Here is a 13828-nt window from a genome sequence, read left to right on the forward strand (position 1 = left end):
AGAGACAGCCTTGTGAACAAACCCCCTCCACCTCACCACCACAGGGGCAGCAGTAGAAGACACAAGGAAGAACCGTGACACAGGCAAGCCCATGATTCACCCATGAAAGAGCAAGAAAGAGTCAGAGAAGGCTTCCCAGAGGAAGTAACCTTTGTAGCGGGGAGACCCCTCCAGCTACAGCTTGAGGCATGAAATTATAAGCAATGCCATGTGACCCCACCCTCCAGGCCTACCAGGCCCGGCCCTGCTGGACAGACAGGACCCTGAGCCCTCTTACTGGTGCCCTCCTCGGGGATTCTAAAATCATAGTTGGCCAGCTTCCCTCGCTCACCTGTTAATGCAGCTGCAGCTAGAACCAGAAGTAAGTTACAGTTCTTAGACTTGCTGTGTTCTGCCTTGTAGCCCCTTCTTACCTCTGCAAGAGCAGGGAGATCTTTTCTGTTTGGGGGATCATAATAAAGGCTGCTTGTAAGTAGTGAAATATATTGAACAAGCTAGTTTAGGAGAGCACCTAGCTTAGCAAATGTTTCCCCCTACTTCCCTGAGTATAGAGCTATACACACAGAAGAAAAAATAGTTGGTAAATAATAACATGGGCAAGAAATTTTTGGTGCACCCTCCCCTCCCTCATGGACCCATTTGCAAAAAAGCAGGAACATTTTATAATTACAAGCATCTTAGAATTCCAATGTAAACTTTTTTTATTACATATGTTACACAACAGAAGACCTTTTGAGCAGGACTTTAGAAAAACATGATTTTCTGTTTTGCAAAGTGCTGGATTACTTAGCATCTTTTCTTTAATTTTTAATTTTTAAATTAAAGGTATTGGGTTGACATTGGTTAATTATATTACACAGATGTCAGGTGTACGATTCTGTGTTACATCATCTGTGTATTGCATTGTGTGCCCATCACCCAAAGTCAGATCATCTTCCATCACCATGCCCTTGACCCCCTTTACCCTTTACTACCCTTCACCCGCCTTCCCTCTGGTAACCACCATACTGTTGTCTGTGTCCATGTGTTTTTGTTTGCTTCTCTTATTCGTTCATTTGTTGCTTTCAGTTGTAAACCCCACATATGAGTTCTTAATGTGTTATTATCATATGGTTCTTAATGTGTTATTTCTGACTTACTTCACTTAACATATTCTCAAGATCCATCCATGTTGTACAAATGGCAGTATTTCATCTTTTCTTATGGCTGAGTAGTATTCTACAGTATATATGTACATTTTCTTTATCCAATCATCTATGAATTAGCCAGTTTTTGTAGTAATTCCTTTCTCCCAGCTCAGCTCCGAGGTTTCAGTGGGAAAACAAGCAGATGGCTTATACAAACCATTAGGCTGCACTTTTCCCCAGTCTTTAAAAAAAACAACAGTACTGTTTTCTTTAAATGTGATCGAGGGCATTTCAAGTCAGGATGGTGGGTGGGCAGGCTGAAGACCGACAGGCCTCCAGACTTGTTTTCCCTCAGCCCACGTCATCATGAGGGTTGCTTCTCTGTTGCTCTCCGGTCACTAAGTTTGAATTCTAATATTGAAAAACTAATTCCAGCAGGTGTCCCCAATCACCCTTGCTAATGACCAAGAAAACAGATCTCATGGAATAAGTCTCTCTTTTATATGCCAGAGATGCTTGGGACATACATTATATCCCAAAGCACATACTGTTGATAGTTCTTGCCTTTCCCCTGGTTAAATTCAGTGAACTCATGAATGTTATTTATTTACTATGCAACTAAAGGTGTGAACAGGGTTCACACTGATTAGGACTACCGTGAGAGAGTCTCCATTTTTTTCTAGATTTCCTTAGCCTGAAATCTGTGAGTGATCCCAGAAAACGGGTCTCCTGAAGTATATTGCCTGTGCTAAGTAGTTGCCTCCGGATTCCGGAGATTCCAGGCTGGAAGTAAACAAAGCCTGGAAATGTGTGAAGACTGCCATCTAGTGGCTGTAATGTGAGACGTCACAGAGTATCAAAAAAGCCATCTTTTTTGTTCCTCACAAAAGGCATTAACTAAGCCTAAGGATGTAATTGCCCTGACATTTCCTAACATCTAAGGCTTCTGAAGATCCTTCCTCACCCAACAGCTGTGGTGGAATTTCAGCACATGTTGGTTGAGAAGGCAACATCGTGGGAGCGCCCCCTTTACATGTTGTAACACAACTGAATAATTTAGATCCTGTATGGAATGACTGAATGAACATTGCCCCCTCTTCAGTGTCCAGGGCCTGATCATACCATCTCTTCACTTTATCTAATACTACGCTGTCCCTCGACCTGCCTGTTCAACCACATTGGCCTTTAAGTTCCTCCTGATTGGCGTGCTCCTCCTACCCCAGGGCCTTTGCACAGGGAGTTCCTCCCCCCCGACCCACAGAACACTCTTCCATGCCTAGAAAAACATACTGTTAGCTCCTCCTCTGTGAGATTTCAGCTCAGTCACTAGTCCCCAATGAAGTCTATGTGACTCTCTCTGACTGGATCAAATTCCTACTGTGCTCTCTCTCACCTGTAACACCACAGGTGCTTCTTTAACATTTATGGGCGTGATAAAGTAACTAATGTGCAACTTCTCAACCACCATGTAAGTTCCGTGAGGACAGAGACAGCTTGGAAAGTTTCTGCTGTCGATCACTGTGTCCTTCTCATCTATGAGATGCTCAATAAGCGTTTGTGAAAAAAACACAAATAATTGAGTGCATCTGCATGTGTATATATGCAAACAGTCTATTAGAATTTTCCAGGCAAACCTAAAGTAGGCAACGATGACTGTACCCTTTTCTACCTACTATGGGCTAAGCATTGAGTCTGATTCTTTATGTATTCTATCTCACTTATTCCTGAAAATGATGTTACAAGTTTGCATTTGTATCCTTGGTTTATAGATGAGCAAACAGTGACTCAAACAAATAACTCTGCCCATGACCAAAGAGTTATTAAATAGAAAAACTAGGATTGAAGAATCATACACTCTAAAGCTCATATTAAAAACTATCCCAGCATTACAAAAGAAAATCAAGCATAATGCTTTTAATCTTTTTGACTATGCATGGTAAACATAAAAGACTGTGCAAATAAACCCTCAAAGCATGTTGCTTACTAAACCGTACATTTCTTAATGGCAAAACTGTATATTTCTAAAGGGACTATGCCTCATTCACCTCATAAAACCCCATTACCTGGCGCAGAGCATGGCACATAGTGATGCTCGACGTTTTTGTCAAGTGGCTTTAAACTTGAAACAAAGATGTTTACATCCGAAGAGGACAAAATACATACAGCCAGAGTCAAATTTCTGTTTCGGAAAACAAATGAGAGAAGAGGAAAGGAAAACAGACCAAGTACAAAACATATTAAGCACCTCCTGTGCACTGGCAGGCTATTTCAGGTGCTTTTTTCAATTATCATTTTAAGTGTTATCCCACCGAAACCTAAAATAACACTGTGCCATCATTACGCTATTCCGGCTTTGCAAATGTGAAATCTGATGCTCGTAAAAGGTTTTAAACTCAGAGCTCTGGGCTCCACAGTCTACGAGGTGACCAGCCTCAGTGCAGACAGATGTTAACTATGGTGACAGGCAACATCACAGAAAGCAGAGAACTTCCAGCTAAAGGTCCAGGATTCCTGTAAAGCCGCCTTGTACGAGCCCCGGGCTCATCACTTACATTGCTATTGGTTTTATTTTCCAATGTCACACATTTTTGCACATAATCATCTCGTAGTTCTTCATCTGAAAACTCTTCAGCAAGAAATAATTTGCAGAAATGGAAGGTCCATCGGGCTCCTGATTTCTTCCAAAGCCATCTGTCAACTCTTTTAATTTAGTTACCACAGTGAATGTCCCACTCTCGGGATCCCTCCACAGTTCTAAATGGGATTAGACCTTTTCCCATAGAAATGACTGAGATTAATGGCCAGAGAAAATCAAAACAATGGCAGTGAGTCCCATAATAATGCTGAATTACAGGGTTTATGAAATGGGAATAATGGGGAACTCAACCTCTCATCGACTGAAACGTCAGGTCCAGCATAACATTGCTTCCTCCACGGGGCAGGAGGAAAGCAATTCTCACTGCACACACGAATTATTTCAATGAAATGGCACCATCTTCCCAATACTGTCTATTCAACCATTAAATTAATTAACTCTTGGGACAATATCTCTCCTCTTACATAACATTTGTATATGCATTCTCTCATATGACTCGTACGATAGCCACATGTAGTAGATAAAGCAGGTATAATTATTAGCACCTTTTGCAGAAGAGGACACTGAGGTGAGGACAGTAATAGCTCCCCTAAAGGCTGACGGCTAATAGAGGCAGAGTAGCACCTTGGAACCTGGTCTGTTAGTTTCTTGCCCCCCCCCACTACCCCTTGGAGACTTCCTACTAACACACGCTCGTCAGGGGATGCACTGACTGAAAGTTTCCACACTGACGACTCCTTCTCTAAATGACGGCCATCAAGGCATTTACTCAGGAGAAAGTCAGCGAGGATTCCATCAGCGTGCCTGCTGGGCCAGCGAGGTCAGGCCCTGGATTCCTCAAGCCTGCAGTGGAAAGTGTGCAGTCAGTCCCAAAGAATACCGCCCTGGAGGAGCTGAAATCAAGAACACGGAGAGCCGTGAGCGGCACACTGTGAACGGTGTGTGAGTTGTGTTCATTCCACAGATGTAACATGCACTGCAGTTCCCAGGTGGCCAAGTATTCTTTCTAAGGCATTGTCTCCACGAGCAGTGTGAATAGTAATAAAATTAGTAAGAATAATAATCACTCTTCCTATTGGCCACTGTCACCTTTCATCCTCACACAAGTGTACAAAATGTATTACTAGCTACACTTTACGGATGAGAGACTGATAGTAAGCAACTTGTGCAAGGCCAGATTGCTCCAAAGTTGGACAGCTAAGATTTGATGCTGGGTCATCTGATTTTAAATTATTTTTGTATAATGCATCTTTCAGATCTAGTTAATTCAGACAGTCTTGATAGTAAATCAGTTTTCGAATATTTCAGCCTCCAAACTTCTCCTTTTCTCTTAAACTATCTAGAACTGGGGGTAAGGTATCCCTATGGCCTCGGGCCAGTTTCAACATGGTTACCTTTAGACTGATATTTTGGCTGAACTGAAGCACAGAGAACATGCCAGCATTTTTTAAATGAAGGAATTTTTGCCCCCTTCAAATTAATTTTTTTTAATATTTTTTATTAATTTAAGAGAGAGAGATGTCCATTTATTGTTCCTCTTATTTATGCATTCATTGGTTGCTTCCTGTACGTGCCCTGGCCAGGGATTGACCTTGCAAACTGGATGTATCGGGACAATGCCGTAACCAACCGAGCTATCTTGCCAGGGCCACCTTCCAACTGACTTTGTGGCCTGGGGTTCCCCCAGGTCCGTTTGAATTCCATTGTTCTTTAACCAAATGGATTTCTTGTGCATTTGGAGTAACTGATGTGCTCCTAAAAGAAAAGGGAACATGGGGGCGTGTGATACCAATCTTCAACAAAAAGGACCTATCAGTGGGAGGAAGGGAGAGCGTGAGATGGCCTAGGAGCCAGCGTCACTCGGCACACGCACCAGGCTGCACTGGCGCACTGCAGCCGTGCCCCAGAGTGCTCTGCAGGACAGCCAACAAGCCTATGGACTGTGCATGAGACGATGGACTCAAAGGAACAGCGTGACAGAGGCGATGTTCTTGGCACCTGTGTCTTCTTGAAGGATGCCCCAAACCGGGCATTGTGTGCATTCGTCAGGCACAAGCTACTACCTGTAGCGTGTGATCCGTTTAAGACTGACTTCTCTGTGATATGTGAGCAGCCTCCTACAAAGACCCTGAACCCCCTGTCCTGAGAAAGGCCGGTAACCAATCCTGGCTTCCCCTGGTGGAGGATTTAGGGGATAAATAAGGTCAGCGGTATGGCGCATTCTCTCTCCTAGTGCTTACACTAGGCCGGGAGGGTGAGCAGGAGCCCCTGACTGCTGCTTGCTAGGTCATCAGCACGCATTTATGAAGCAGGTTCTGTACGTCTGGCTCTGCGCTGGGGGTGCTGCGGTGAGCAGTGCCGATCAGCCCCTGCCCCTACCCCACCCCCGCCTGGAGTTTATAGTGTAAGGAGAAAAGGGAAAATGAGGAAGTGAGAAAGGAAGAGCAAGGAGGACAGAAGTTATCCATGAAGCCTCCTAGGGGCCGAGGGCAGGAAGAGCGGAGCATAGCCGGCTCTCAGCTTCCTCCTCTCCTGTCCTACCATCTCCTCTGCCCTGCAAGACACCCCCTCCCACCCTGTCTCCCCTCCTCCCCATCCTCTTTCACCACCCCCACCCTGGCCTGCTCCCAGCACCCACCGATTTCGTGGTCCCCTGGTGGAGCCCCGCGAGCAGCTCCACCAGGTCCGGACCGCGCAACTGTCCCGGCGCGAGCCGGGCACAGCCACCGGCCAGCCCTGCGCCCCTGGGAGCAGGCTGGGCGTCCGCAATGGGCAATGAGGCCAGCTACCCCGAGGAGATGTGCTCCCACTTTAACCATGACGAAATTAAAAGGCTGGGCAAGAGGTTTAAGAAGCTGGACTTGGACTCTTCGGGTGCCCTGAGCGTGAACGAGTTCATGTCCCTGCCCGAGCTGCAGAAGAACCCGTTGGTGCAGCGAGTGATCGAGGTTTTTGACACCGACGGCAACGGGGAGGTGGACTTCGAGGAATTCATCGTGGGGACCTCCCAGTTCAGCGTCAAGGGAGACGAGGAGCAGAAGCTGAGGTTCGCGTTCAGCATTTACGACATGGATAAGGACGGCTACATCTCCAACGGGGAGCTCTTCCAGGTGCTGCACATGATGGTGGGGGGCAGCCTGAAAGACTGGATGCTCCAGCAGCTCGTGGACAAAACCATCATCACCCTGGACCGGGACGGCGACGGGAAGATATCCTTCGAGGAGTTCCGAGCTGCCGTGGGCGGCCTGGAGGTGCACAAGCAGTTGGTGGCCGCAGTGTGAGTGTGGGGGAGCCCCGCCCAGCGCTGACTTGCGCTTCTCTGTCTCTTTGAAGATCAGCTCAAGACGCCCCACCACCGTATTTCTCTTCGTAAGGCCTCATTTTCTGACACCAGCCTCATGACCAACGCGTGTTCATTCTTCTCACAGAGACTCAGGGTGACACCTGAAGGAGCCTGGTGGGGAAAGAGGAGGCAACGGCTTTTATAAACGTCTTTTTCTTTGTCTTGATTCACAGCCCACACTCTAAAGAACCAAGAAAAACTTTAAAAGTTCAGAAATAAGGAGATATCTTTGCCTTTCCGTCTCATGATTTTACAAATGGGAAATAATTGTACAGTTCAAATCCCACGTTAGGTTAACAGTTTTCTTTTACTTGTGGTGTTCGGGTGTCTTTTGACAGATAGTTAATTTCCCATTGTAGCAGCAGGAACACATGTTCTTCTCTTGCCTGAGCACCTTTTAATCACCTCTCTCTGGGCAACGAAACCCATCTCTCCCTTCCCCAGGATGCATCCTACTCCCCAAAACGCATCTAGAAATCCGCGAGGGCGTCTTGAGGGCTAGGAATGCAGCCGGGCCCCTCATGTTGCATTGCTCCAGCTCCCAGGCACAAACAGGTCTTTAAGCCTGACTTAGTGCCCTGAGCAGCTGGGAAACCCACTGAGCCTTAAGTACTCGGTGGCAGTGGGTCTTCAAGGCTGGCTGTCCACCCTGGTATGAAGTTCAGTGAGAGGGCTTGCAGTCAAACAAGGCAGGAACCACTCTGGAGAGGTCTCTGGCCTCTAGTACTCAGCCCCGAGCCAGCAGGTGAGGATGGGTCAGGTTCAGTGCCGTCCCTCCCCAGGCCGAGGCAGTGAAGATTCTGGAGGCAGTGGGCTCTCCCCAGGATGCTAAAGTGGCAGTGGTCCTAGGAGGTCAAGGGTGGGTGGGCAAAGCCCTGCAGCAGAGGCAAATGCCGTCTGCACTAACTCGGCTTAGTTTCAGAAATCAGACCTGGGGCCTGGCAGGGAAGCTGAGCGCTCTCCCATCCCAGGAGACATTCATCCCAGACTTTCTCACACCCTAATAAGCCTGCAGCCAAAGCATGTGCTGGAACTCTGGGCAAGTTCACGGGGCGAGGGCCAGTGGGTGTGCATCTCTCCCCAGCTTCAAGGTCAATGATGTCATGCCGATAGCTGGAAATCAGCCTTGGTGGGAATAGTACATTCCAGAAGAAAGCAGAAACTCTGGGATGGTTGGGTTGGTTTTGCTTGTTTTGGAGAGCCGTGTACCAGTAAGTACAGCGCTGCCTATACCCTAGACATGCCTAGCTCTCCGAGGTCACACTTCACCCCATCCCTGTTTCACCCAGTGGACAGGAAGGTGCCGGAGGTTCTATAACACAGGACAATGAAACATACTCTCCCTGCACGTTCTTAGCCAAGAGACAAAACTCAGGTGATTTTCCTCAGGACAAGGAAGATCCATTTAAAGAACATCCGTATGTTTTGAAGAAGCTAGAAGCTAGTCTTAGCAGGAAAAAGCAGGAAAGATAATTCCACAGATTTAATTACTGTCAGCATAACCCATCCACCAAGGCATCCTGCCACACTTTTTATTCAATAGCTTACTTAGGAACCACAAAGAACAGGAGTCCTTGTCTCTTCAATTCCTGTGCAGTCCTAAGAAAATGCATTAACCATCATTGAACACCCCCAACTCTGTAGTGATAATGTGAGCCATACCCCTATTGCAGGGTAACATAGTTCTAAGACTCAGACACACCTGGGTTTGGGTTCAGTTCCAACTGGATTTTTATTGCAGTCACTTCTTAGTCGTGGTGTGAGTATGAGCAAGTTACTTAACCTCTCTGTGTCATTCCTCCTACCTTCCAGCATTGTTTTGAGGATTCGCAAACACAAAACATGTAAAAAAGAGAGAGAGAGAGATAAAGTACTTGGAGCACAATGGGTTCATTCTACTGATTCCCTTCTCTTCCCCCTCCCCCCACTTCTATTGGATGCACACACCAGGGAGACAGGAAGTATATTTATTCCTTTAGAGCCCTACTTAGTACTGAGCCACACCCACTCCGTATTTAATTGTACTCGTGTGTAATCCTAATCCAGAAAGAAAACAATGACAAAGGTCCTCCCACCTCCTCATTTGCAGAGGAGACAGAAGAATTTTCAACTGGAGAAGTTTGAGAGAGAGGCCCTCTCATTCCCACTCAACCCTTTGACTTTATGGAGGAAACTGCATGAGGAAAGTGAGCACACGTAGCCAGATGACCCCCAAAAACAGACATTGTATACTTTGTAATATGCACAGTAAAATGCAGAAAAATTATAATTATGGCCAAGAGTTGAAACATGTGGGATTACCTAGTCAAATGTAAGGAGAAGGAAAATATTTCCACTCTAGAGTGGTTGGAATTAAGCCAACTCCTCCATCAGTCTACTTAGTATAGTTACCCAAGGCTTAGCGGGCAATAACCTTGAACTGAGAACCTGTGTCTTGCTTCAGCAATGGGAAAGATCTGATTTATATGGCTTCGGAGGAAGAAAGATCATAGTTACTTCCAAGTTAGGATGCTTTGATCTTTCTCTCTGTTACCAGTTGCCAGCACACATACAGCTCCGAACAATTTGGGGTGAGATAGTGAACAGTTATTGAACGACTATCCCAGATGCTGTTGCATTTGTTGTATCATTTAATCATTATAACAGCACTGTGAAGTGGATGCTGTCACCTCAGTTTTGCAGATGATTCTGCAGAGAGATCTAGAAACTTCTCCAAGGTTTCCCTGCTGGTTAGTAGCAAAGCAAGGACTTGAACCAGCCTTTCTGGCCCCAAATGCTAAGCTTTTCCCACCTCACTGTATTGTCTGTTTTTGCAGTTCCTAAATCTACCTGCCTCAAACGATTCTGTTAGTCTTGTTAATGTAATCAAATCAAGCCTCAACTTTAGCATAAGAGATGAATCGCTTGTCAAGGAACCCGCCTCTTTGGTTCTGTGTATTACAAAAACCACACACGTAGTCAGGAAGGCAGGCTGAAATCATCTTCCACCTTCATCTCATCTTGAAAACTATTGATAGTATTTAGATTAAACTGATACCAGCAACCAATGTCCACTGGGGCTATAGAAATCAGAAACAGTATGTTCTTATGAATCCTGTGTTAGCCGATCGTGTCTGTTCTCAACCGTATGTTGCAATCCCCAAGCACCAGGCACTTCATCTTTTGAAACATAGGAAGAAATATGGAACTAGAAGTTGGTTTATCCTCTAAGTCTATGAAACTTCAGAAGAATTCTCAAGGAAAAACCTCCCAGGAATTTTTCTTTTAATTATAAATTCCATTCTTCGCTTTTGCTATTGATTTTCTCTGTTAGAATGTAAAGTAGGTAGTTATTCCTGACTACCGCATTTTATCTATTTAGCATGACTTGAAAAGGCGAGAGTTTTTTAGTTTTATTTATTTTTAGAGAGAGGGGGCGGGGAAGAGAAAGAGAGGAAAAAAAACATTAATGGTGGCTGTCTCTTAAACACTCCGCACCAGACATATGCCATGACTGGGAATTGAACCAGCAACCCTCTGCTTCATAGGCTGGCACTCAACCCACTGAGCCACACCAGCCAGGCAGGAGAAGTGTTTTAAGATAAGGTGGCATCATACAGAGAAGTCAGCCCCCCAGACTGAGCATCAGAACTGGACCCCTCTGCATTCACATTGGGACCATTACTATCCTGGCGTCCAGAGACTGTGTGAATAGCAGCAAATCATGTGCCAGCTATAAAGGCAATAGCTGGAGCATCATAAAAAACCATAACAGTGAAAGGACACAGCAGTAAAGCTGTGGGATCAGAAGGTACCACCGGACAGCTCACAGGCTAACTCTGACCCAGAGACAGTTTTGTTGTTAGTTTTACCAAGTGTTTGTTCTCACAATTTTTTTTATTTGCCAACATTTATAAAATTTGAAGATTCTTTAGAAATAAAAATCAAAATTAGCATAAAGGAACAGAGGTCAAACCAGGATGGGACGGCCTTACTTTAGCTAAAGTACCTCTGAAGCGTGGGCTGAAATTAAGTCGCAATGAAGAGAAATTAATGTGTTCCATTCTTCAGTACAAAAGCTCAAGATGGATTGAAGTCTTCATTGTTTCTCAAAAATAAAAGAACTGGTCATAAACATTAATTCCAACAAATGATATTTTTTAACAACTGCAATAACAAAAGAGTTTACCAGAACATAAGCACAGCTGCATAAAATTTCAAACCTCTGTATAATAAAATCTAACAAAACAGAGCTAACAAGAAAACTTAAAAATGAAGAAACACAACATGTTAGGAAAGGGGTTAAGAGCTTTTTTCAAACTTTTCTGAAATGCATAATTGGGCAATGGATATAAATATATGTGATTCATACAAAAAGAGATCAGGAAAACAAACATTTAAAACTAGCCTCACTAATTGGGTAAGTACAAATGAGAATATTTAAAACAGGAAACGAAGATTAATTATAAAGCAGGGTTGTTGAGGATGTGAGCATCAAAAGGAGATCAGGAAAACAAACATTTGAAACTAGCCTCACTAATTGGGTAAGTACAAATGAGAATATTTAAACCAGGAAGCAAGGATTAATTATAAAGCAGGGCCGATGAGGATGTGAGCAACTGGGGGGCCTGGGGGGCAACTCTGGCAGCAGTGGGAATGGTCCTTGCTCTTCCCAGGGGCTGTTCTCCACCCACCAAGTGTCAAAACAGTGGCATCATCTGACCTGCTAATCCCACCCGTTGCAACAGGGATCTCAAAGAAAGAATCAAAAATAATCATTTAAAAATGCTGTACACAGAAGCTTTTTGATGGTAGCAATATTGATCACATGTATAAATAAATAATATGATAGAAAATTAAACACCTGGTAGTTTGGGGGGTAGTTAAGTCAGCATAAAACAATAGGTTGTAGGTAAAGCTACTAAAATAAATAAAATGACAATGAAACCACATAAAATTTTAGAAAATAATATTAATTATTTTAAAAAGTATAATAATTAGACGTTAGGTCTACGACTCTGGAGAATATCTATGCCTATGGTCATAACTCAGAAGAGGCACTCAAGAATTAAAAGTAATTGTTTATAAATATGAAGACTTGAAAACAGTTATTAGAATAACCATAACTAGAAACAGATTATGGTTAATTATCTCAAATTTGCTTTTTAGATTTTTTTCTGAGTTGTTTTAATAATAAATTAAGATTTCTTTTCAAAAGGCTGCACTATGGAGCTAATGCAGCAAGTTAAGCACCGTGTCCAAGGCTGAAAGATGGTTGGCCCAGCCCCTAAGGGACACAAGGACAGAGAGAAGCCTCTCCTCAGCAACAGGGGCGGTGCCAGGGGGACGGACCGTAGTGCTGATTCTGGATTGGACAAGATGGAGGTGGCCCCGCCCCCGGGGCCTGGGGACTGATGGGAAATTCCCTGACTGCAGCCCCTGATTGCTGTACATTATTGCTCTACATTATTTTGCTTATCCAAATGTGCGAGTACCGTTAACGTCATTCATGCCATGTCTCCCTGGGTTTTGCAAACCATCTCCTGCTTTGTTTCTTTTGTTACATGTGATTTTTCAACTCGTATCCATCAAAGAGAAAACTCCAGATTTGCTGAGTGGACATCTTCTTCCTCCCTTTTCATGACTTGTTCAATTATTTTTAGACATCCCAAATAATTACACTGTACAATCTTACCCGACTCTCTCCAGCCAAGCACACTCTGGGAGCTGCCCCTGGTGCCTAGGAAGCCCACACCTCACACCCGTCTGCACCTTCTATCTCTCCCTCACAAAGGGCCAGGTGTATGGACACTAAAATGAATCTGACTAACTTTACTGAGCTAAGATTCTTGTGGGCAAAATAGTGGGTTGGCAGAAAATAAAAATGAATTCTTCAAAATTAGAAACAGCATACACCTCCTCCTCCTTCTGCTTCGAAGTACATAGGAGTTGTCAGTGTTTCAGGAGCTCCATAGTCTTTCTTTTCTTTACCTCTCACTCAAACCATTATTCCTCCCCTACCCCCACTCTCTTATTAAAGAACAAGAAAATTGTTTTGAACACCAAGATTTGGTTTTACAGACTTAGAGAAGAGATCGTACAAAGTTTAATGCACTAGATCACTGAAAAACAAAATGATTTCCCCTAGTTCTTGAAGTCGTTTTGCTCTGGGGCAAAGTACTTAATAGACACTGGAAATCTTGAGAGTAATTATACCCAATTCCTTTTCAGGAGGGCATTTCATTTAATGAGCATTTATTGAGCACCTGCTATGCACCCAGCCTATGGAAGCACAGAAAGAAAGGCAAAGCCTCACTTGTCAGAGAAATCTCTCCAGAACAGGCTCACACAGCCATTGCAGTGTTCTGCAGAAGTCAAGCCTATCTCAAAAAAGATTATAGTCGCACCTCAGAGATAGAGAGGTTTAAACCCTGTAAGCAGTCTATCAGCTCAGATTCTTTGGTTGCAAGCAACAGATTCATTTAAACAAGAAAGAGGATTACTGAAAAAAACGTTTTGAAGTGAAAAAAAAATAAAAGAGTAACTGAGGATGCTTCAGGAAGCACAGGATCCAGAGAGGTTAGTGGCAGGAAGTGGGAGACTGTCTTTTAGGCAGTAGCGGTACCCTCAGCTCCAGCCTCTTTCAATGCCAAAGGTCTCTGCTTCAAATGCAAATTGGCTTACTTGGGTCACAGGCTTGGCCTGGTGTGACCAAGTGTTACCATAAGTAGTTAGCTAATTATCAATAAGAGAGGAAATTAGATGTTGAGCTTAATACACAGG

At 44.3% G+C, this 13828-nt stretch overlaps 2 protein-coding genes across 2 annotated transcripts in view; both read left to right on the forward strand.

The window, feature by feature from the left end:
• Positions 1–13828, forward strand: part of GRIN3A (glutamate ionotropic receptor NMDA type subunit 3A) — a 152988-nt gene that overhangs the window by 123420 nt on the left and 15740 nt on the right. The gene's annotated exons all lie outside the window — the stretch shown is intronic.
• PPP3R2 (protein phosphatase 3 regulatory subunit B, beta) lies at positions 6492–7004 on the forward strand. Its single transcript, XM_037139376.2, has one exon. It carries the CDS (start codon positions 6492–6494, stop codon positions 7002–7004), a length of 513 nt encoding a protein of 170 aa, XP_036995271.1.

The sequence above is a fragment of the Artibeus jamaicensis genome, unplaced genomic scaffold (genome assembly GCF_021234435.1).
Source record: "Artibeus jamaicensis isolate MK-2021 breed Jamaican fruit bat unplaced genomic scaffold, CSHL_Jam_final scaffold_1964, whole genome shotgun sequence".
Classification (NCBI taxonomy): domain Eukaryota; kingdom Metazoa; phylum Chordata; class Mammalia; order Chiroptera; family Phyllostomidae; genus Artibeus; species Artibeus jamaicensis.

Bases quoted from the DNA above. Each gene is read 5' to 3' on its own strand.
- PPP3R2 (XM_037139376.2), top strand. From the start codon at position 6,492: ATGGGCAATGAGGCCAGCTACCCCGAGGAGATGTGCTCCCACTTTAAC.